At 45.4% G+C, this 25656-nt stretch overlaps 1 protein-coding gene across 1 annotated transcript; it reads left to right on the top strand.

Annotated features, from left to right (window-relative positions):
* The first annotated feature begins 1575 nt into the window (after positions 1-1575).
* PTGDR (prostaglandin D2 receptor) lies at positions 1576-17202 on the top strand. Its single transcript, XM_038756788.1, has 2 exons — positions 1576-2373; positions 16338-17202. Exons 1-2 carry the CDS (start codon positions 1576-1578, stop codon positions 16578-16580), a joined length of 1041 nt encoding a protein of 346 aa, XP_038612716.1. The 3' UTR covers positions 16581-17202.
* The last annotated feature ends 8454 nt before the right edge of the window (positions 17203-25656 follow it).

Genomic DNA, 25656 nt, shown 5'->3' with positions numbered 1-25656 from the left:
CCCCGCATGGGACAACCTGATGACCTGGTGTCTTAGACCAGTGCTTGGCACAGAGTAAGCGCTTAACAAATACCATCATTATTATTATTCTCCGTGCTAACAAATACCATTATTATTATAATGTAAAATGGGGGTGAAGACTGTGAGCCCCGCATGGGACAACCTGATGACCTTGTGTCTTAGAACAGTGCTTGGCACAGAGTAAGCGTTTAACAAATGCCATTATTATTATTATGTAAAATGGGGGGTGAAGACTGTGAGCCCCGCATGAGACAACCTGATGACCTGGTGTCTTAGACCAGTGCTTGGCACAGAGGAAGCGCTTAACAAATGCCATCATTATTATTATTCTCCGTGCTAACAAATACCATTATTATGTAAAATGGGGGGTGAAGACTGTGAGCCCCGCGTGGGACAACCTGATGACCTGGTGTCTTAGACCAGTGCTTGGCACAGAGGAAGCGCTTAACAAATACCATTATTATTATTATGTGAAATGGGGGGTGAAGACTGTGAGCCCCGCGTGGGACAACCTGATGTCTTAGACCAGTGCTTGGCACAGAGTAAGCGTTTAACAAATACCATTATTATTATTATGTAAAATGGGGGGTGAAGACTGTGAGCCCCGCGTGGGACAACCTGATGACCTGGTGTCTTAGACCAGTGCTTGGCACAGAGTAAGCGCTTAACAAATACCATTATTATTATTATGTAAAATGGGGGGTGAAGACTGTGAGGCCCACATGGGACAACCTGATGACCTGGTGTCTTAGACCAGTGCTTGGCACAGAGTAAGCGCTTAACAAATACCATCATTATGATTATTCTCCGTGCTAACAAATACCATTATTATGTAAAATGGGGGGGTGAAGGCTGTGAGCCCCGCGTGGGACAACCTGATGACCTGGTGTCTTAGACCAGTGCTTGGCACAGAGTAAGCGCTTAACAAATACCATTACTATTATTATGTAAAATGGGGGTGAAGACTGTGAGCCCCGCATGGGACAACGTGATGACCTGGTGTCTTAGACCAGTGCTTGGCACAGAGTAAGCGCTTAACAAATACCATTATTATTATAATGTAAAATGGGGGGTGAAGACCGTGAGCCCCGCGTGGGACAACCTGATGACCTGGTGTCTTAGGCCAGTGCTTGGCACAGAGGAAGCGCTTAACAAATACCATCATTATGATTATTCTCCGTGCTAACAAATACCATTATTATTATTATTATGTAAAATGGGGGGTGAAGACTGTGAGCCCCGCGTGGGACAACCTGATGACCTGGTGTCTTAGACCAGTACTTGGCACAGATTAAGCGCTTAACAAATAGCATCATTATTATTATTACCTGGCCGCAGGGAGACCCCGGGTTGGGGGGCTGGGCACGTCCGCCCCTTCCTCCTCCTCCTCCTCCTCCTCCTGTTTTTTTTTCTGTGTCTAGGAGGGGTGGAGCCCTTCTGCCAGGCCCGTCCCCATCCACTCCTCAAAAGCGGGCCGCCCTCCTGCCCACCCTGAGCCCCTTGCCACCCAAACCGTCCAGCCGGGTTTTTTTTTGGGGGGGGGGTGTGGGCAGCATGTACAGCTGTGCCAACTCGTCCCGGGTGAGCGTTGGGCAGTCGTCGGCCCCCAGCTGGGCCCTCTTCGGGGCCGGCCTGGTGGGCAACGGCCTGGCACTGGGCCTCCTGGGCCTCCACGGGCACCGAGGCCGGTTGGAGCCGTCGCCCCCCTCGGCCTTCGCCGTGCTGGTGGGCGGCCTGGCCGTCACCGACCTGCTGGGCAAGACGGTGGTGAGCCCCATGGTGCTGGCCACCTACGCGCAGAACCGGTCCCTGCGGGCGCTGGCCCCGGGCCCGGGCCTGCTGTGCCCGCTCTTCGCCTTCTCCATGGCCTTCTTCGGGCTGGCCTCCATGCTGCAGCTGCTGGCCATGGCCCTGGACTGCTGGCTGGCCCTGGGCCACCCCTTCTTCTACCGGCGGCACGTCACCCCGGGCCGGGGGGCCCTGGTGGCCCCGGCGGTGGGCACCTTCTGCGGGGCCTTCTGCGCCCTGCCCCTGGCAGGCGTCGGCCGCTTCGTGCAGTACTGCCCGGGCACCTGGTGCTTCATCCAGATGGCCGCCGGGGAGGCGGACCCCGGGGCCGGCTCGACCGTCGCTTTCTCCGCCCTCTATGCCAGCCTCATGGGCCTGCCCCTGCTAGCCACCGTGGCCTGCAACGTGGGCTCCATGCGGGCCCTGTACGGCCTGCACCAGAGGGCCAAGGGGGCACGGGGGGCACGGGGGGCACGGGGGGCCCAGGCCTCGGCCCCCCTGGACCAGCTGTTGCTCCTCGCCCTCATGACGGTCCTCTTCACCATCTGCTCCGTGCCCTTCATCGTGAGTCGCCCCCGGGGGCCGGGCGGGACCGTGGGTTGGCACCCTCCGGGCCTGGGAACGGAGCAACAACGATCACCATCATCGTAAAGATGAGCATCATCATCATGATGAAGATGGTATTTGCTCGGCGCTTACCGTGTGCCGGGCACTCTTCTAAGTGCCGGGGTGATAATGATAATGATAGTGATGATACTTGTTAAGCGCTTACCATGTGCCGGGCACTCTTCTAAGTGCTGGGGTGATAATGATAATGATAGTGATGATACTTGTTAAGCGCTTACCATGTGCCAGGCACTCTTCTAAGTGCTGGGGTGATAATGATAATAATGATAGTAAAGTGCTTACCATGTGCCAGGCACTCTTGTAAGTGCTGGGGTGATAATGATGATATTTGTTAAGCGCTTACCATGTGCCAGGCACTCTTCTAAGTGCTGGGGTGATAATGACAATGATTGTGATGATACTTGTTAAGTGCTTACCATGTGCCGGGCACTCTTCTAAGTGCTGGGGTGATAATGATAATGATGATATTTGTTAAGCTCTTACCATGTGCCAGGCACTCTTCTAAGTGCTGGGGTGATAATGATAATGATAGTGATGATACTTGTTAAGTGCTTACCATGTGCCGGGCACTCTTCTAAGTGCTGGGGTGATAATGATAATGCTGATATTTGTTAAGCGCTTACCATGTGCCAGGCACTCTTCTAAGTACCGGGGTGATAATGATAATGATAGTGATGATACTTGTTAAGTGCTTACCATGTGCCGGGCACTCTTCTAAGTGCTGGGGTGATAATGATAATGATAGTGATGATACTTGTTAAGTGCTTACCATGTGCCGGGCACTCTTCTAAGTGCTGGGGTAATAATGATAATGATGATATTTGTTAAGCGCTTACCATGTGCCAGGCACTCTTCTAAGTGCTGGGCTGATAATGATAATGATAATGATGATATTTGTTAAGTGCTTACCATGTGCCAGGCACTCTTCTAAGTGCTGGGGTGATAATGATAATGATAATGATGATATTTGTTAAGCGCTTACCATGTGCCAGGCACTCTTCTAAGTGCTGGGGTAATAATAATGACAGTGATGATATTTGTTAAGCGCTTACCATGTGCCAGGCACTCTTCTAAGTGCTGGGGTAATAATCATAATGATAATGATATTTGTTAAGCGCTTACCATGTGCCAGGCACTCTTCTAAGTGCTGGGGTAATAATGATAATGATAATGATGATATTTGTTAAGCGCTTGCCATGTGCCAGGCACTCTTCTAAGTGCTGGGGTAATAATGATAATGATGATATTTGTTAAGTGCTTACTATGTGCCAGGCACTCTTCTAAGTGCTGGGGTAATAATCATAATAATAATGATGATAATGGCATTTGTTTAGCGCTTACTATGTGCCAGGCACTCTTTTATGCGCTGGGGCAATAATAATGATGATAATAATAATGAGGATGGTATTTGTTCAGCACTTACTATGTGCCAGGCACTCTTCTAAGTGCTGGGGTAATGATCATAATAATGATGATGATGGTATTTGTTAAGCGCTTACTATGTGCCAGGCACTCTTCTAAGTGCTGGGGTAATAATAATAATGAGGATAGTATTTGTTAATCAGTTACTATGTGGCAGACACTCTTCTAAGTCCAGGGGTAATAATCATAATAATAATGATGAGGATGGTATTTGTTAAGCCCTTACTATGTGCCAAGCACTCTTCTAAGCGCTGGGGTAATAATCATAATAATAATGATGATGATGTCATTTGTTCAGCACATACTATGTGCCAAGCACTCTTCTAAGTGCTGGGGTAATAATAATAATAATAATGATAATGATGATGGTATCTGTTCAGCGCTTACTATGTGCCAGGCACTCTTCCAAGTGCTGGGGTAATAATAATAATAATGACGATGGTATTTGTTAAGCAGGTACTATGTGCCAGGCACTCTTCCAAGTGCTGGGGTAATAATCATAATAATAATGATGAGGATGGTATTTGTTAAGCCCTTACTATGTGCCAAGCACTCTTCTAAGTGCTGGGGTAATAATAATAATAATGATGGCATTTGTGAAGCGCTTACTATGTGCCAAGCACTGTTCTAAGCACAGGGGTGGATACAGGGTAATCAGGTTGTCCCACGTGGGGCCCCCACTTTTAATCCCCATTTTACAGCTGAGGTAACTAAGGCCCAGAGAAGTGAAGCGGCTTGCCCAAGGTCACACGGCAGACAAGTGGGGGAGTGGGATTAGAACCCACATCCTCTGACTCCCAAACCCGGGCTCTTTCTGCTAAGCCACGCTGCTTCAATCCTATCCACCCCCTGGGCTTAGAACAGTGCTTTGGCACGTAGTACTTGTACTTCCCAAGCGCTTAGTCCAGTCCTCTGTACACAGTCGGCGCTCAATAAGTATGATTGAATGACTAGTAAGCGCTCCCCAAATACCGCTATTAGTATTCATTCAGTTAGTCGTATTTATTGAGCGCTGACTGTGTGCAGAGCACTGGAATAAGCGATTGGGAAGTACAAATTGGCAACGTATAGAGACAGTTCCTACCCAGCAATGGGTTATTATTATTATTATTATTATCATCATCATCATCATTATTATTATTATGGGAGCGTGGGGGCCCCCCCTCCGCACCCCAGAATTGGGCCCGGGAGGAGGGGAAAAGGGAGGGAAAATGGCCCTGGAACATCCCTTTTTGCAAACTTTCCGGGACCCCCCAATCTAGATGGGCAACTGCCCAAATTCCCCCTCTTAGACTCCTTCCGCGCAGGGAACGTGTCTGCTAATTCTCTTCTATCGTATGCATCCATTCATTCAATTATATCGTATTTATTGAGCGCTTACTGTGTGCAGAGCACTGTACTAAGCGCTTGGAAAGTACGATGTGGCAACAGATAGAGACAATCCCTACCCAACAACGGGCTCACAGTCTGCAAGGGGGAGACAGACAACCAAACAAGTAGACAGGCATCAATAGCATCAAAATAGATCAAAAGAATTATAGATATATACACATCATTAATAAAATAAATGGAATCCGCCACTTGTCAGCTGTGGGACTTTGGGCAAGTCACTCCAATCAATCAATCAATCGTATTTATTGAGTGCTGACTGTGTGCAGAGCACTGGACTAAGCGATTGGGAAGTACAAATTGGCAACATATAGAGACGGTCCCTACCCAGCAATGGGCTATTATTATTATTATTATTATTATTATTATTATTGGAGCATGGGGGCCCCTCCCTCCGCACCCCAGAATTGGGCCCGGGGGGAGAGGAAAAGGGAGGGAAAATGGCCTTGGAACATCCCTTTTTGCAAACTTTCCGGGACCCCCCAATCTAGACGGGTAACTGCCTAAATTCCCCCTTTTAGACTCCTTCCACGCAGGGAACATGTCTGCTAATTCTCTTCTATCATATGCATCCATTCATTCAATTATATCGTATTTATTGAACGCTTACTGTGTGCAGAGCACTGTACTAAGCGCTTGGAAAGTACGGTGTGGCAAAGGATAGAGACAATCCCTACCCAACAACGGGCTCACAGTCTACAAGGGGGAGACAGACAACCAAACAAGTAGACAGGCATCAATAGCATCAAAATAAATTAATAGAATTATAGATATATACACATCATTAATAAAATAAATGGAATCCGCCACTTGTCAGCTGTGGGACTTTGGGCAAGTCACTCCAATCAATCAATCAATCGTATTTATTGAGTGCTTACTGTGTGCAGAGCACTGTACTAAGCGCTTGGGAAGTCCAAGTTGGCAACATATAGAGACAGTCCCTACCCAACAGTGGGCTCACAGTCTAGAAGGGGGAGACAGAGAACAAAACCAAACATATTAACAAAATAAAATAAATAGAATAGATATGTCTGGGCCTCAGTTCCCTCATCTGTAAAAGGGGGATGAGGACTGTGAGCCCACGTGGGACAACCTGATTACCGTGGGATAACCTGATTAGAGCAGTGCTTGGCACATAGTAAGCGCTTAACAAATGCCATCATTATTTATTATTATTATTACTCACAAGTGTGGGGAGGGGAGGGGGATAGAGCGCGGAGGGAGGGAGAGGGGTGATGGGGAGGAGGAGCAGAAGGGGGGCTCAGTCCTGAGCGCTTAGTACAGTGCTCTGCATCATCATCATCATCAATCGTATTTATTGAGCGCTTACTGTGTGCAGAGCACTGTACTAAGCGCTTGGGAAGTACAAACTGGCAACATATAGATACAGTCCCTACCCAACAGTGGGCTCACAGTCTAAAAGGGGGAGACAAAATCAAACATACTAACAAAACAAAATAAATAGAATAGATATGGACAAGTAAAATAAATAAATAAATAAAGACCCCCCCGGGTGGATTGATACCTGCGTCCAGGCGAACGAGTGGACAAGCCACGAGGAAAGCGCGCGCTGGGCAGCTTTTAGAAAATCTGTGTCGAATGCTTAGTGCAGTGCTTTGCACCCAATACGCGCTCAATAAGTACGATTAATAATTGCGGTGCGTGGCATCGAGTCGGCAAACGCATGGAAGCTTGAGTTCCTCGAAATTTCTAGGCCGTGAGCCCGTTGTTGGGTAGGTTTTGTCTCTATATGTTGCCAACTTGTACTTCCCAAGCGCTCAGTACAGTGCTCTGCACACAGTAAGCGCTCAATAAATACGATTGAATGAATGAACGAATGAAACGCTTTCGATTCGGTTCCCTCCCATTTGGAAAACTTTGCAAGTCGAGGGGGTGAGCTTTGATTCTTTGCAGAGGTGGAGAGGGCTTGCTTAGGTGACAGGGACATAATAATAATGATAATAATAATAATAATAATGGCATTTGTTAAGTACTTACTATGCACCAGGCACTGCGTTAAGCGCTGGAGTGGATTCAGGGTTGGACACAGTTCCTGCCCCACGTGGGGCTCACAGTCTCCATCCCCATTTTACGGATGAGGGAACTGAGGCCCAGAGAAGTGAAGTGACTTCCCCAAGGCCACACAGCAGACAAGTGGCAGAGGTAGGATTAGAACTCATGACTTTCTGACACCCAGCGTGGCTCAGTGGAAAGAGCACGGGCTTTGGAGTCAGAGGTCATGGGTTCGAATTCTGGGTCTGCCACTTAGCTGTGGGGCCTTGGGCAAGCCACTTAACTTCTCTGTGCCTCAGTTACCTCATCTGTAAAATGGGGTTAAGACTGTGAGCCCCACGTGGGACAACCTGATCACCTTGTATCCCCCAGCGCTTAGAACAGTGCTTTGCACATAGTAAGCGCTTAACAAATGCCCTCATCATCATCACAACCTGATGACCCTGTGTCTTAGAACAGTGCTTGGCACAGAGTAAGCGCTTAACAAATACCATTATTATTATTATTCTCCGTGCCTCAGTGACCTCATCTGTAAAATGGGGGTAAGCGCTTAATAAGTGCGATTATTATTATTATTATTATTACCCAGGTCTGTGCTTTATCCGCTATGCGCCAAGTACCACTATTACCCGAGTTTTGCCAACCGATTATGGTAAGAGCACAGAATCTGGTCAGTTTCGCCTTGGGGGGCACTGCAAAAATTCGGTTTAATTATTAGAAGCAATACTTCAGTCGAATCAGTGGTATTTATTGAGCGTCTACTGGGTGCAGAGCGCTTTACTAAGTGCCTGGGACAGTACCACAGACCCAATCTTTGCCCCCAAGGGGCAAGGGGGAGACAGGCATGAAAAGAAATTGCTCATGGGGGTAGCAACAAAATATAAAGATATGTACGGGAGTGCAGTGAGCGTAGGTGTGGAGTGAGTATCAAAGTGCTTAGGAGATAAAGATTTCACAGATTTTGCACATCTAAGCCACAGTGAAGAGGGCCTGGGAGGAGGGAAGAGACCAAATTGGGCTTATTTTGTTGCAACTCACAAATATACATTCTGGATGAAGGTAACGCTTTGTGGAAACTGGTGAGCTCTGTGGCTTATAAAGCAGTCATCCAGATTCATTGTCCGGCAAATATAATTTAGCCCCAGAATACAGACTCACTGATCCAGTGCCTAAAGGAAATGAGTCAATTCCCCCCAAATATGATTATATTTGCTGTCTGATGACTCCTGGGAGAAAAGAACCAGTTGATATTTGTAAACTGGTAGGTAGATGGTGGGATTTATCACATTTTTCGGGGCAGGGGTGGAACATGTTACCAGGTGCAGTTGGAATCATTTTCTTAACCATGCAAACGGTGTATTCGTGCAGGGAAAGAATACTAAATTTTAAAAGCAGAACCCATTAGGTCGATGACAGGTAAATGCTTCTGTTTCAATACACAGTGCCTCTCTGAAACCTGGGAAACGGGTTGCATCAATTAAAATCTATTCATCTTGATGCTTGTCTTCTTAGTAACAATAATAATAATAATAATAATGGTATTTGTTAAGTGCTTAGTATGCAGTTCTAAGCATTGGTGTAGACACAAGGTAATCAGGTTGTCCCACGTGGGGCTCACAAGTCTTCCTTCCTTCCTCTCCCCCTCGTCGCCCTCTCCATCCCCCCCATCTTACCTCCTTCCCTTCCCCACAGCACCTGTATATGTGTATATGTTTGTACATATTTATTACTCTATTTGACTTGTACATATCTATTCTATTTATTTTATTTTGTTAGTATGTTTGGTTTTGTTCTCTGTCTCCCCCTTTTAGACTGTGAGCCCACTGTTGGGTAGGGACTGTCTCTATATGTTGCCAACGTGGACTTCCCAAGCGCTTAGTCCAGTGCTCTGCACACAGTAAGCGCTCAATAAAGACGATTGATTGAGTAATCCCCATTTGACAGATGAGGTAACTGAGAAACAGAGAAGTGAAGTGGCTTGCCCAAGGTCACACAGCAGTAGTGGCACTGGAATTAGAACCCACGTCCTCCGACTTCCAAGCCCACGCTCTTTCCACTAAGCCACACTGCTTCCCTTCTTGTTCAGGGAAGCCCGACCCACGTGGGACCCGAGTCCTTCTAGGCCCCAGAGGAGAGAGAGAATCCATCTATCAAATTAATGGTATTTATTGAGCTCTCCCTGTGTGCAGAGCACTGTACTAAGCACTTAGTCCCCTACTACGCAGCTCCCGGATTCTCAGAAAGGGCCGGAATGACAGAATGAGAGAGCAAAAAACAGGATGGAGGGATAAAGGTCATTCCCAAAACAACATAAGCCAAAACAACATAAGCCCACCGCACCTGTATATATGTATATACGTTTGTACATATTTGTTACTCTACTTATTTATTTATTTTACTTATACCTATCTATTCATTCTATTTTGTTAGTATGTTTGGTTTTGTTCTCTGTCTCCCCCTTTTAGACTGTGAGCCCACTGTTGGGTAGGGACCGTCTCTATATGTTGCCAACTTGGACTTCCCAAGCGCTTAGTACAGTGCTCTGCACACAGTAAGCGCTCAATAAATACGATTGATGATGATGATGATGATGATAAGCGTAAATGTTTCTCTACTAGCCCGTTGTCTCCACGAATTGATGCTGAAGTTGGGCCACACTGTAGGAAGTGCGGGCCACTAAATGTAGTTGAGCTTGGCCACGTCAACAGTCATGCAGTCATGCACTTTCTTTTTTCTTTGGTTTTAATGGCATTTGTTAATCATCCATTCATTCAGTCGTATTTATTGAGCGCTTACTGTATGCAGAGCACTGTACTGGGCGCTTGGAAAGTACATTTCAGCAACAGATAGAGACAATCCCCACCCAACAATGGGCTCACAGTCTAGAAAGGGGAGACAGACAACGAAACAAAGCAAGTAGACCGGCATCAATCAATCAGTAGTATTTATTGAGCACTTTGCACAGAACACTGTACTAAGTGCTTGGGAGAGTACAGCGCAGTGGAATTACCAGACACGTTCCCTGCCCACAACAAGAGTTGGGTAGGCGTTGTCTCTACCTGTTGCTGAATTGTGCTTTCCAAGCGCTTAGTACAGTGCTCTGCACACAGTAAGTGCTCTATAAATACAACTGAATGAATGAACGAGCTCTAGCGCTTACTACGTGCCAGGCACTGTACTAAGTGCTGGGGTAGATGCAAGCTAATCCAGTTCGAACCAGCCCCACCTGGGGCTCCCAATCTTAATCCCCATTTTACAGATGAGATCATTGAGGCCCAGAGAAGTGAAGAGGCTGGTCGAGGTCACACAGCAGACAGCGCTTAGGACACTGCTTTGCACATAGTAAGCGCTTAATAAATGCCGTCATTATTAAGTGGCGGAGCGGGGATTAATAATGATGGTATTTGTTAATAATAATAATAATGATAATAATTGGCATTTGTTAAGCGCTTACTATGTGCAAAGCACGGTTCTAAGCGCTGGGGAGGATACAGGGTGATCAGGTTGTCCCATGTGGGACTCACAGTCTTAATCCCCATTTTACAGATGAGGTCACTGAGGCCCAGAGAAGTGAAGTGACTTGCCCAAGATCACACAGCAGACATGTGGTGGAGTCGGTATTCGAACCCATGACCTCGAAGCGCTTCCTGTGTGCAAAGCACCGTTCTAAGTGCTCCTTCTCACTTCCCGGCCCGGGCTCTATCCACTGGGCCGTGCTGCTGCTCAGTTTGGAGTGGTTATCCAAACTTTTTGGGATTCGGCTCTTTAGCTGTGGTTCAGGTGGTAGACAACTGGGGGTGAGCCGATCTGCCATCTTGAACCAGTGAGAGCTTGGGGAGCCCCTTCGGTGACCCAAAGGCAAACCCGTGGACACTTGTGGTGGGACTAAGATCAATCAATCAATCAATCAATCGTATTTATTGAGCGCTTACTATGTGCAGAGCACTGTACTAAGCGCTTGGGAAGTACAAATTGGCATCACATAGAGACAGTCCCTACCCAACAGTGGGCTCACAGTCTAAAAGGGGGAGACAGAGAACAGAACCAAACATACCAACAAAATAAAATAAATAGGATAGAAATGTACAAGTAAAATAAATAAAAAATAAAATAAACTAAGATGTGTTTAGTTGCATCTTCTAAGACCGTGAGCCCACTGTTGAGTAGGGACCATCTCTATATGTTGCCAACTTGTACTTCCCAAGCGCTTAGTACAGTGCTCTGCACACAGTAAGTGCTCAATAAATACGACTGATTGATTGATTGATCTTCTAGACTGTGAGCCCACTGTTGAGTAGGGACCGTCTCTCTATGTTGCCAACTTGTACTTCCCAAGCGCTTAGTACAGTGCTCTGCACACAGTAAGCGCTCAATAAATACGATTGATTGATTGATCTTCTAGACTGTGAGCCCACTGTTGAGTAGGGACCATCTCTCTATGTTGCCGACTTGTACTTCCCAAGCGCTTAGTCCAGTGCTCTGCACACAGTAAGCGCTCAATAAATACGATTGATTGATTGATTGATTGATCTTCTAGACTGTGAGCCCACTGTTGAGTAGGGACCGTCTCTCTATGTTGCCAACTTGTACTTCCCAAGCGCTTAGTACAGTGCTCTGCACACAGTAAGCGCTCAGTAAATACGATTGATTGATTGATTGATTGATCTTCTAGACTGTGAGCCCACTGTTGAGTAGGGACCGTCTCTCTATGTTGCCAACTTGTACTTCCCAAGCGCTTAGTCCAGTGCTCTGCACACAGTAAGCGCTCAATAAATACGATTGATTGATTGATTGATTGATCTTCTAGACTGTGAGCCCACTGTTGAGTAGGGACCGTCTCTCTATGTTGCCGACTTGTACTTCCCAAGCGCTTAGTACAGTGCTCTGCACACAGTAAGCGCTCAATAAATACGATTGATTGATCCCCCTCTTCAACAATCCCCTCCTCCCAACTCCAACACTTTTAAAATTTTGTCTTTTTTTTACCCTGTGACTAGAGCCATTGCTGAATTCAGCCTTCGGAGACAGGGGCTCAAATGCCATTTAAAGAAGAGAAGCAGCGTGGCTCAGTGGAAACGGCACGGTCTTTGGAGTCAGAGGTCATGGGTTCGAATCCCTGCTCCGCCACATGTCTGCTGTGTGATCTTGGGCAAGTCACTTAACTTCTCTGAGCTTCAGTTACCTCATCTGTAAAATGGGGATTAAGACTGTGAGCCCCACGGGGGACAACTTGATCACCTTGTATCCCCTCCAGTGCTTAGAACAGTGCTTTGCACATCAATCAATCGTATTTATTGAGCGCTTACTGTGTGCAGAGCACTGTACTAAGCGCTTGGGAAGTACAAGTTGGCAACATATAGAGACGGTCCCTACCCAACAGTGGGCTCACAGTCTGAAAGGGGGAGACAGAGAACAAAACCAAACCAAACAAAACCAAACATACTAACAAAATAAAATAAATAGAATAGATATGTACAAGTAAAATAAATAAATAGAGTAATAAATATGTACAAACATATATACATATATACAGGTGCTGTGGGGAAGGGAAGGAGGTAAGATGGTGGGGATGGAGAGGGGGACGAGGGGGACAAGTGATTGCTTAACAAATGCTTATTATTATTATTGTTATTATTATGAGGGGTCCCTTGGTCCCCTGGTTTTGGAGACTGTGTTCTCCAGAGGGAATTCTGGAAAAGCCATTTCGGGAATCTTGCATCACCAGATCCATCAGATGGTGCCCTCCTAACACTTATTCCACATGTGTGATTGAAAAGAGAAAGTCAACCACATAAGGCGGGAAGAGGACTTCTCTGGTTCATATCTAAATCAAAAGAACAGTGCTTGGCACATAGTAAGTGCTTAACAAATACCATCATTATTATTATTATTATTATTATTATTATTACCAAGAAAACATACTAAAGGCTGCAGCATGGCTCAGTGGAAAGAGCACGGGCTTTGGAGTGAGGGGTTATGGGTTCGAATTCTGGCTCTGCCAATTGTCAGCTGTGTGACTTTGGGCAAGTCACTTCACTTCTCTGGGCCTCAGATCCCTCATCTGTAAAATGGGGATTAAGACTGGGAGCCCCCCATGGGACAACCCGATCTCCTTGTAACCTCCCCAGTGCTTACAGCAGTGCTTTGCACATAGTAAGCGCTTAATAAATGCCATTATTATTATTATTATTATTATTATATGTGTATAGTAGTGTTATATCTGAAAATGAATTCAAAGGCAGCCATGAAGATTTATACCATTAAATTTTGCAGGGAAGAGTAAGTCTTTAAATATATTTCATTAGACAACTTCACCCTCCCCTTATTTCTGCCCCAGCCCTTCTCTGTTCTTCCTCCTTCTCCTGTGAGAAGCAGAATGGCTTAGTGGATAGAGCACTGGTCTGGGGCATCAGAGGGACCTGGGTTCTAATCCTGGCTCTGCCATGTAACAATAATAATAATAATAATCATGGCATTTGTTAGGTGCTTATTATGTGCCAGGAACTGCACTAAATGCTGGGGTGGACACAAGCAAATCGGATTGGATACGGTCCCTTCCCCACATGGGGCTCCCAGTCTCAATCCCCATTTTACAGATGAGGTCACTGAGGCCCAAAGAAGTGAAGTGACTTGCCCAAGGTCACCCAGCAGACAAGTGGCAGAGCAGGGATTAGAACCCATGACCTTCTGACTCCGAGGCCGTTGCTCTATCCCCCACGGCATGTCTGCTGTGTGACCTTGGGCAAGTCATTTAATTTCTCTGGGCCTCAGTTACCTCATCTGTAAAATGGGGGTTAAGAGTGCTCAGGCTGTGTTTTTGGAATCAATTTCCCTATTTCTCCAATAACTTTCTACTCTAAATGAGAAGCTGCATGGCCTAGTGGAAAGAGCATGGAGCTGGGGGTCAGAGGACCTAGGTCCTAATCCCGGCTCTACCATTTGTCTGCTGTGTGACCTCGGGCAAGTCACTTCACTTCTCTGTGCCTCAGTTACCTCTTCTGTAAATGGGGATGAAGACTGTGGGCCTCAGATGGGACACGGACCGAGTCCAACCTGATTAACTTGTAGATATCCCAGTGTTTTGTACAGTGCCTGGCAATCGATCATTCAATCAGTTCTATTTATTGAGCACTTAATGTGTGCAGAACACAGTACAAAGTTCTTGGGAGAGTACAGTAGAACAGAGTTGGAAGGCGCATTGCCCACCCACGATGATGATGATGATTTATTAAGCGCTTACTATGTGCAAAGCACTGTTCTAAGCGCTGGGGAGATAACAAGGTGATCAAGTTGTCCCACGGGGGGCTCACAGTCTTAATCCCCATTTTACAGATGAGGTAACTGAAGCACAGAGGAGTTAAGTGACTTGCCCAAAGTCACACAGCTGACAGTTGGCGGAGCCGGGATTACAATTGGCGGAGCCGGGATTAAGTTTACAGTCTAGAGGGCACATAGTAAGCGCTTCATCATCATCATCATCATCAATCGTATTTATTGAGCGCTTACTATGTGCAGAGCACTGTACTAAGCGCTTGGGAAGTACAAATTGGCAACATATAGAGACAGTCCCTACCCAACAGTGGGCTCACAGTCTAAAAAGCGCTTGAGATACCTATAAAAAAAACCCCAAAAAACCTTTTGACTGCATTTCAAAATCGGTGTCCGCGTAATGAGCTATACGAGAATAGAATATCCATTGTTTTAAGAACTAAACAATGAAGTATTTGAACCGAACAGGAGGCCTGTATTGGAGATTGAAGGAGCAACTATTACCATGGGATAAAGGCATTTCACAAAAATGTACTGAGGAATTACTGCAGAGGGAGACATAGGGAAGCAAAAGGGAGAAGAGAATAAATACGCTGAAGAAAGCACAGAAAAATGTGTGTAATCCCTTTAGCCGCAAGTGGGATTCTGCTAGAGAAACAACAGCAGGGCTGTCTTCAGATATTTGAGCCAAAGCTGTGGGGATGAAAAGTTCGCTGAGGAACTGGGTGTAAATTCAAGTGAATTGAATCAAGCATTTAGTACAGTGCTCTGCACAGAGTAAGCACTCAATAAATACGCTTGAATGAATGAATGTTTTGCTTTGTTGTCTGTCTCCCCCTTCTAGACAGTGAGCCTGTTGTTGGGTAGGGGCCGTCTTTATATGTTGCCGACTTGTGCTTCCCAAGCGCTTAGTGCAGTGCTCCGCACACAGTAAGCGCTCAATAAATATGATTGAATGAATGAATGCTTTGTTGATTGAATTAATGAATGAATGTTTTCTTTTGTTGTCTGTCTCCCCCTTCTCCACTGTGAGCCCGTTGTTGGGTAGGAACCATCTTTATATGTTACCGACTTGTACTTCCCAAGCGCTTAATACAGTGCTCTGCACACAGTAAGCGCTTAATAAATACGATTGAATGAATGAATGAATGAATGACCACCCTCCCTATGGTGACAGGCTCAACATACCTGTCCCTGGATGTGCTACTCTGGGCACAAAGCTTCACAAAATGACACCGTGCGGAATGTTTCGCGGCAGTTTCCCCATACCTTTGGGGAAGGTACAGTTTCCCCATACAGTGCTCTGCACACAGTAAGCGCTCAATAAATACGATTGATGATGATACCTTTGCCAGGAATACAGCGACAATAAGCACAAATGATAAATGCAGTCTACTAACGAACCTCAATCCGGGAATGAGTGGATCTCAAGACTTCTTGGACTCAAAAATTCTGAGTGGAAAATCCTCTCAGAGTCAGGCAGTCCATTTTATTTGTTGGGGGCTGACTGTGTGCAGAGCACTGTACTAAGTGCTTGGGAGAGCACGAGAGAACAATCAACAGACACACTCCGCCGTCCCCTCTGATAGGGTGCCCTGAGTGGCTGCCCCTCTCACTTAAGGCCTGAAGCGGATAATGTCCAAGACCAGGAAACAGGGAAGGGGAGACTTGGATTCTCCGCTGGATGAGCGGTTGATTCAGAGGTACCTGCTACGGTCCAGAAGTGAGTTCGAGTCAGCCGGTATTCCCTGATACTATTAATCCTGGGAGCGCTTCGGGATTCTAATGGGATCTTTTCTTCCTAGCAGGCCCGGGCTTACGTCAGAGCGTTTGTGCCTTCCAGTAAGATGATGGATACAACTCTGGAAGAGTCAATGGATCTCACTGCCTTAAGGTTTCTTTCTGTGAACTCAATCATCGACCCGTGGGTTTTCATCATTTTCAGGACATCGGTATTTCGCAAGTTTTTTCACAAGTTATTCCGAAGGCTTCTTGCTAAGAGGAATTGGTGGTGCTGCAGAACAGCCGCTCCTCAGCCTGCCCTCAGATGAGGTTGTGCTCTCTTAGTTCACCTGGTTAAACCGATGCAAGATCATCAACGTAACCACATTGCTACCGTGGGCTAGTATGAGCGTGGCCATGACTAACGATTCGTCCTTAAGGCATTCGTGAGGATGTGACCTCGGGAAGACGTAGCGGTCCCGGATCCTTCATCCTGTGCCGCTCCGTAACCGACCACGCAGCTTGGTTATTGCTTTTGACTTTTCCCGTTGTCGTCTCGGACTTGTTTTGCGATAGAATTACGTCCTTTGTTTCGGAATGATGGGATTCGGTGTTTTACTTTTGCACTTTAATTGCCATTGATTTTTGAAAAGGCATTTAGAAATGGATGAGGAAATGGCTTTGTACCGTAGTTGGCCTAGCATATCACCTCACCGTATGATTGTTTACAGGGCGGATAGCCTTCAGACAAGGCTGGACTATTACTTGTCGTAATGACTGCTAACTCAAAAATCCAGTGATGCCTCATTAGCTCATCCCCACTATGTGGCTAGGGCATTGAGTAGCATCGTTGAGTTTCTTCAACTCACATAATGCTCTGCTTAGAGGACTAAATGATATAGGTTCGGGGAGGGGAGATGGAGTCTCGGACACCCCATATTCTCAGTTTGCCTCGACATTACTCACTGAAGCAGCATGGCTTAGTGGATAAAAGAATGGGCCCGGGAATCAGAAGGACCTGGCTTCTGATCCCGGCTTCCTCCGTGTGTCTGCTGTGTGACCTCGGGCAAGTCACTTCACTTCTCTGTGCCTCTGTTACCTCAGCTGTAAAATGGGAATTAAGTATGAGAGCCCCATATGGGACGGGGACTGTGTCCAACCAGATTTTCTTGTATCCACCCCAGCGCTTAGAATAGTGCCTGGCGCACAGAATGCCAAAATTATTATTATTATTATTGAACTCAAGGGAGCATCACTCCACTGAGTGAATGGCAGTGGGCTGGAACCAAGAGCTGCCTGCGGGGATGTAGTGGACAGTGGTAACAAGGGGTCAGTACCTCCTTCAAAGTCGATCAATCGATTAACAGTGGTACTTACTGAGCACTTCGTATGTGTGCAGAACATTATACTAAGCACTTGGGAGAGTACAATAGAACAGAGGCGGTAGACACGTTCCCTGCAGAGCACGGGCTTTGGAGTCAGAGGTCAGGGGTTCAAATCCCGGCTCCGCCAATTGTCAGCTGTGTGACTTTGGGCAAGCGACTTAACTTCTCTGTGCCTGTTACCTCATCTGTAAAATGGGGATTAAGACTGTGAGCCCCCTGTGGGACAACCTGATTACCTTGTATCCCCCCAGCGCTTAGAACAGTGCTTGCATAGTAAGCGCTTAATAAATACCATCATTACCATCATTATTATTACAGTCCCAACTCTGCCAAAGAGGAAAATGGCTTTCTTTTGAAGCCTTTCCCCACCATAAACAATTCCCCTTGCCCTCAGAAGCTCCCTGCCCTGTCAACCAATCGGTCATATTTATTGAGCGCTTACGGTGTGTAGAGCACTGTACAAATCGCCACTACCGCAGAATTGGGGTGCTGTGTGGCCCTTCAGCTTTCCCTTACCAGTGGGGTCTGAGCGTGAGGCCTGGATAGAGGAGGGGGAGAGAGGAGAGCGGGTTAATCTTCCCTGAAGACTCGTGGTTTGTGTGGGTGTCTATTACCAGAAAAAGACTCTTGACTACCTTTGGTGATACTGAACTAAAAATGGAAGCAGCTCAGGACCCCGCCCTCTCCCCCACACAGAGGTGTTAACTCGAACATTATTTGATGAGGTAGAGATACTGAAGCTACAGATACTTAGCAGCCATATCCGGGGCCTCCGACCACAGGCAAGAAAACATCTACTCGACCCTTAATTCACAAGTGAATTTGGGGCAGGAAGTGAGCTGTAGGCTGCCTAGTTTATGGAGCTTAGTAGCATCTGAACTTGGTAACCGGCGACGAGCTCAATTATGGATTCACCACTTATCCTCCGTGGGCATGGAGCTGTGTTTGAACATAGGTCTTATTTTGTCCTTAATTGGTACATGAATCTGCCGGGGAATATCCATTTATATGTGGAATAGTGGTGTTGTATCTTCGAAGCCCTTGGGAAGATACATTATGACATAACTGTCTAGATAATAAGAGAACCGGGGCTTTATAAGTCAATCAGTAAACATCATTTTCCACTAAACGTTTTGCCTTCGAGTGAAATGCGAATGAAAAAAATGCATGGATTTCTTTACTGTTTGGAAAATTGCCACTACTGTTACACTCTTTAGAGGAGCTAATGTAGCCCTTCCTTCTTTTCAGTTCCACCCTTTGAGTGTTCCAGGGGCCCATGAGTCGGGGAGTGAGCAGGGGGCCAAGAAAAGTAGTAAAGTTCAAGTCAGTCAGCTTTCTTTGGTAACTCAAGTTGGGAGTGAAAAGGGAGATGACAGTCCAGACAAGACTCTGTGTGTGTGTGTGTGTGTGTGTGTGTGTGTGTGTGTGTGTGTGTGTGTATGTGTCCCCTCTAGAATATAAACCCTTGTGGGCAGGGAATGTGACTGCTTATTGTTATACTGTACTCTCCCAAGCGCTTAGTACAGTACTCTACAGTAGAAATACGATTGAATACTCTGCACACAGTAAGCGCTCAAGAGCATGCATGTGCCAAGCCTTTTCTTTTAATGGTATCTGTTAAGCATCTACTATGCATCAGGCACTGTACTAATCACTAGGGTAGATACAAAACTGGATACAGACCATGTCCCACATGGAGCTCAAAGTCTTAATCCCCATTTTACAAATGAGGTAACTGAGACACAGAGAAATGACTTGCCCAGGTCATACAGCGAACAAATGACAGAGCTGGGGTTAGAATCCAGATCCTTTTGATTCCCACGCCCATGCTCTATCCACTAGGCTAACATTCTTAATAACACACACACATACAAACACACACAAACACACGTGCACTCTTCCTTCATCCTATTTCTGCCTGATAAGGGTCATGGCAGTTTATCCCTAAAAGCCAATCCTCTATTCTTATCCTGTCAGGAAACTTGAAGCAAAATGTCAAACTGGCTTGGTGAATTATGTTAGATGGAGCATAAACTTGAAAGATTGTGGTTTTTACTTCCATTACTCTCCTAAGTGCTCAGTAGAGTGCTCTCTGTGCAGTCGGTAGTCAATAAATACCATCGGCTGATTGGAACAGAAATAAAAAATTCTCTGTTGTTGCAGGAAATGGCTAATGGGTTCAAATAATAATGATAATAATAATAATAATAGAAAAGCGGCGTGTTTTAGTGGAAAGAGCCCGGGCTTGGGAATCAGAGGACATGGGTTCTAATCCCGGCTCTGCCATTTGTCTGCTGTGTGACTTGGGGAAGTCACTTAACTTCTCTGTGCCTCAGTTACCTCATCTGTAAAATGGGGATGAAGACTGTGAGCCCGACGTGGGACAACCTGATTACCTTGAATCCCTCCCAGCGTTTAGAACAGTGCTTGGAACATAGTAAGCGCTTAACAAATGCTATCGTTATTATTATCCCAGTGCTTAGAACAGTGCTTGGCATGTAGTAAGCATTTAACAAATACCATTATTATTATTGATAATATAATATAATATTAATATTATAATATAATATTAATAAAACAAATACCATTATTATTGATAATATTATATTAATATTATAATATAATATTAATAAAACAAATACCATTATTAACATTAATAATATAATATAGTATTAATATTATAATATAATATTCATATAATGATCACGGTACTTGTTAAGCTCTATGTACCAAACACTGTATCATGCTTCTCAAAAATAGGAAAGAATTCTACAATTTAAAAGTTTTAAGAAACCATACAACTCTCCTGTTTGCTTCTGCGTGTTTTTCTCCGAGTCATTTGCTCTTTCAGAAATGGAAGTATTAAGCTTTAAATTATAAACTCCCAAAACCTTTGAATTTTGCACCTCTAGAGGGAGAACGAGGCCGTGAAATGCAATGTAGAAGGAACGGATCCTGTTAATGCTAGACACTGTAATTTAGGAGTTTTCATTGAGGAGGGACAGAGACTTTGTCCAACCTGATTCCTTGGGTCTTCCCCAGCGCTTAGTGATGAATAATAATGATGGTATTTGTTAAGCGCTTACTATGTGCCAAGCACTGTTCTAAGCGCTGGGGTAGATACAAAGTAATCAGGTTGTCCCACGCGGGGCTCACAATCTTAACCCCCTTTTTACTGATGAGGTAATTGAGGCACAGAGAAGTTAAGTGACTTGCCCAAGGTCACACAGCTGCTAAGTCCCAGAGCTGGGATTAGAACCCACTACCTCTGACTCCCAAGCCCGGGCTCTTTCCACTAAGCCACGCTGCTTCTGTGATGACTGTTTCGGACTCCTCGGGGGCGCAACTCCACGCTAGCAACATTTTAAAATTCCTTAACCGTCTTCTGTGGACCTCTCAGATTTTTTTATTTTTAAAAGTGTAATTGTTAAACCGCCTAAGCATTCCCCACAGAGTTATATTTGCCAATTAAGTGCCAGCCAGGTGGAAAAGGGGGATCCCCTCTGGGCTGAGCCAGAGGCGAGGTGTGACTAAAACGATCCCAGCTTTGCCCCGCATGCACAGAAATGACTGTCTCCCCCTTCTAGATTGTGTTGGGTAGGGACTGTCTCTATATGTTGCCAACTTGTACTTCCCAAGCGCTTAGTACAGTGCTCTGCACACAGTAAGTGCTCAATAAGTACAATTGAATGAATGAATGATGGGTAACTTGAGTGGCATTTGCTTACCTTCCCAGGTTTGGCAACCCTGTCATCCCACTGATGCCAAAGAGATGCCAAAGGCAGCCTTTCTGTCTGGTGGCACACCCAGAGTTATTTTTGTTCATACAGTTCATGCGTTTAAAATCTGTCACATTTTCATTTGTGGTTTTTTTTTTATTTCCTCCAAACCAAAAAGTTGAACTAGGAGTCTGCACATCTTCTAATCAATCAATCCGTCAGTGGTATTTACTGAGCACTAACTGTGTACAGAGCACCGTACTAGGTGCTTAGCACTGCACTAATTCAAAGGCAGAAAAAAAGCTCAGGATCCAAGTCCCCTCAATAAAGAAAATTGAATCCACTAGAAAAGCAGAATTCTTACAGAGCATTTGCTGAAGGTTCAGGACCAGCCACACAGTTGCACACTCTATGACTTTGTAATGATTAATTAAGGGCAGGGATCATGTCTTCTTTCTCTACTGTACTTTCCCATGTACTGAAAGGCACTCAGTAAATATTATTAATTGATGACTGTTTTCATAAGAAATAGCGCTGTCTGTTATATTTATGGACGGAAGAGTCAGTTTCAGTTCTTAGGAGGGTGATGAGAATAGCAATCCTATAATTCCAACTGACTGTAAGAAACGATTAATCTTCAACCAACTGCGTAGTTTCCAGGGGAGAAGGACAGTTTGTGAGGGACAAATCACGGAAAGGACTTCTGGCCCCCCGCCACTTTTTACCCCTCATCCCGCCTAATCAATCTATCCTATTTATTGAACCCCACCCCTCACCCCCATCCCTGAACCTACCACAGAAATGATGAACTAGTTAGTGTCCGATATTTGGAAAAATACAGGGGGAAGGCCCCAGGAGAGAAGGGAGGAGTCAAAAAAATTTCATTAATTTCCAATTCTAGGACTAATTGAGGTGATTTTTTAAAAAAATTGCATTAAACGGCAGCTTCTCTTGTGATATTCGATTACATTACATCCTGGGAAAAATTAGATCAGTTTTGAGTCACCTTGGACGGACTTATTCTCTGTTGTGGTTAGGCTGGCATGTGCCTGGCCTCGTCTGACATGTCCAGGCGAGGTGGAATGGGGATGGAGGGGTAGGGCCCGGAAGGTGGGAGTTGGGGCGTTGGGAAGGTCTTCCCTCTGCCGCAGCTGGAGCAGCTTTATCCGGACATAAAGTCCGTGTCCGAAGGTCCCAGGGGCATGGCCAGCAGGAAGAAACACCCCAGATCTCCCCCCTTCTGCAGCTTGGATATTCTGACCGAAAGCCAAATCTCTGTGAATTTCAGATGGCCTAAAACAAATAAAATCGTCACCAAGAAATTCAACATATTTCCTGTAATCTGTTTTGTCCTCCGAAACTCTGCAGAAGTGAAGAGAGCCAATTATATTGTTTGTGGGTTTGGGGACTGTTTCCACAGGAGAAAAGACTGAAAGTGTTTGGGAGCCAATCCAGAAAGGTAAAGGTGTGTGAAAGGCCAGGATTGACGTTTATAGAATCACGAAGTATGAAGACTGGGGAAATGAGTGTTTAATAATAATAATAATAATAATAATAATAGTGGTATTTGTCAAGCATGTACTGTGTGCAAGGCACTGACCTGGGTTCTAATCCCTGCTCCGCCGCTTGTCTGCTGTGTGAATTTGGACAAGTCACTTACTTCTCTGTGTCTCAGTTGCCTCATTTGTAAAATGGGGATTAAGTCTGTGACTAACTTGTAAGAATAATAATAATGATGGCATTTATTAAGCGCTTACTACATGCAAAGCACTGTTCTAAGCGCTGGGGAGGTTACAAGGTGATCAGGTTGTCCCGCGGGGGGCTAACAGTCTTAATCCCCATTTTACAGATGAGGTGACTCAGGCACAGAGAAGTTAAGTGACTTGCCCAAAGTCACACAGCTGACAATTGGCGGAGCGGGATTTGAACCCATGACCTCTGACTCCAAAGCCCGTGCTCTTTCCACTGAGCCACGCTGCTTCTCCATCTACCCCATTGCTTAGGAAAGTGCTTGGCACATAGTAAGCACTTAACAAATATCATTATTATTATTATGGTTGTTAGACTGTAAGCTCATTCTGGGCAGGGAACGTGTCTGCTAATTCTCTGGTATTATACTCTCCCAGGTGCTTAGAAGAGTGCTCTGCACTTATTAAGTTCTCAATAAATACTACTGATTGATTGATTAAGCACTTGGGAGTGTACAATACCACAGAGTTAGCAGATACGTTCCCTGCCCTCAATGAGAAACGATCAAACAGGTTCATAAATCCCCAGGGATGGAATGGCCTTCACAGATGAGCTTTGGTCCGAAGACTTCAGGTCCAAGAATGTGAGGAGAGGACTAGGATTAGAGTGATAGTGGTTTGCTCACTAATAGCCCACACACTCCCTTGTTCCTGCCAGTCATGCCCCTGGGCAGGCAAGGGGACAGCCCGATGCAAAGTGCATACATTAAGGTCACATCTCCTCCAAAAAGCCTTCCCTGATTATGCCCTCTTTTCCTCGGCTCCCTCTCCCTTCCGCATCATCTATGCACTGAGATCTGTGACCTTTGGGCATTTCAACTCCCCCACTGAAAAACTCAATGGTTTTTCCCTTGTAATTTCACTACCCACAGCTGTTATTTAAACTGCTGCTGGGCATTCATGTTCTGATTTTTTACACATCATTTATGTACGTGCCTATAATTTATTTAGTTATATTAATGACTCTGAGGAAAGGGAATGTGCCTGTTATATTGTGCTCATTCATTCATTCAGTCGTATTCATAGAGTATTTACTGTGTGCAAAGCACCCCACTGTTGGGTAGGGACTGTCTCTATATCATCATCATCAATCGTATTTATTGAGCGCTTACTGTGTGCAGAACACTGTACTAAGTGCTTGGGAAGTACAAGTTGGCAACATATAGAGACAGTCCCTACCCAACAGTGGGCTCACAGTCTAAAAGGGGGAGACAGAGAACAAAACCAAACATACTAACAAAATAAAATAAATAGAATAGATATGTACAAGTAAAATAAATAAATAGATTAATAAATATGTACAAACATATATACATATGTACAGGTGCTGTGGGGAAGGGAAGGAGGTAAGATGGGGGGGATGGAGAGGGGGACGAGGGGGAGAGGAAGGACTATATCCAGGGCTATATGTTGCCAACTTGTACTTCCCAAGCGCTTAGTACAGTGCTCTGCACACAGTAAGCGCTCAATAAATACGATTGATTGTGTGCAAAGTACCTGGAGGAGTACAATATAACAACAAATAGACACATTCCCTGCCCACAGCTAGCTCACGGTCTAAAGGAGGGGAGAGAGACACATAAATATAAATAAATAGATAAGTAAATAAGTAAATTACAGAGATATACGAATGTGCTGTGGGGATGGGAAAGAGGATAAATGAAGGAGCAAGTCTGGGAGACGCAGAAAGACGTGGAAGAAGAGGAAAGGAGGGCTTAGTCAGGGAAGGCTTCTTGGAGGAGATTTGCCTTCAATAAATTCTGAAGTGGGGAAGAGCAATTATCCGATATGAGGAGGGAGGGTGTTCCAGGTCAGAGGTGGGATGGGGGCGAGAGGTCGGGGGCGAGATAGATGAAATCGAGGAACAGTGAGAAGCTTAGCTTTGGAGGAACGGGTTGGGTTGTAGCAGGAGAGTAGCGAGGTGAGGTAGGAGGGGGCAAGGTGATTACGTGCTCTAAAGCCAATGGTGAGGAGTTTTTGTTTGATGCAGACGTGGATGGGCAATCACTGGAGTTTCTTGAGGAGGGGGGAAACACGGTCTGAACGTTTTTGAAGGAAAATGATTCGGGCAGCAGAATGGAGTATGGACTCCATCCCTCTCCATCTCCCCCTCTCCATCCCCCCCTTCTTACCTCCTTCCCTTCCCCACAGCACCTGTATATATGTATATATGTTTGTACATATTTATTACTCTATTTATTTATTTATTTATTTATTTTACTTGTACATATCTATTCTATTTATTTTATTTTGTTAGTATGTTTGGTTTTGTTCTCTGTCTCCCCCTTTTAGACTGTGAGCCCACTGTTGGGTAGGGACTGTCTCTATATGTTGCCAATTTGTACTTCCCAAGCGCTTAGTACAGTGCTCTGCACATAGTAAGCGCTCAATAAATACGATTGATGATGATGATGATGACTGCAGTGGGGAGAGACAGGAGTCAGAGACGTCACCAAGGTGGCGGATACTATAATCAAGGCAGGATAGGATAAGTGCTTGCATTAATGCGGTAGCAGTTTGGGCGGAGAGGAAGGGGTGGATTTTGGTGATGTT

This window comes from Tachyglossus aculeatus, chromosome 14, assembly GCF_015852505.1.
Source record: "Tachyglossus aculeatus isolate mTacAcu1 chromosome 14, mTacAcu1.pri, whole genome shotgun sequence".
NCBI classification, from domain to species: domain Eukaryota; kingdom Metazoa; phylum Chordata; class Mammalia; order Monotremata; family Tachyglossidae; genus Tachyglossus; species Tachyglossus aculeatus.
This window is presented reverse-complemented; position numbering and strand designations above follow the sequence as displayed.

What these genes read in the sequence shown, in the direction of transcription:
- PTGDR (XM_038756788.1), top strand. Translation starts at nt 1,576, where the DNA reads ATGTACAGCTGTGCCAACTCGTCCCGGGTGAGCGTTGGGCAGTCGTCG. An exon ending in TCTGCTCCGTGCCCTTCATC is followed by an intron (nt 2,374 to 16,337) that starts GTGAGTCGCCCC and finishes TCTTCCTAGCAG; the next exon opens with GCCCGGGCTTACGTCAGAGC.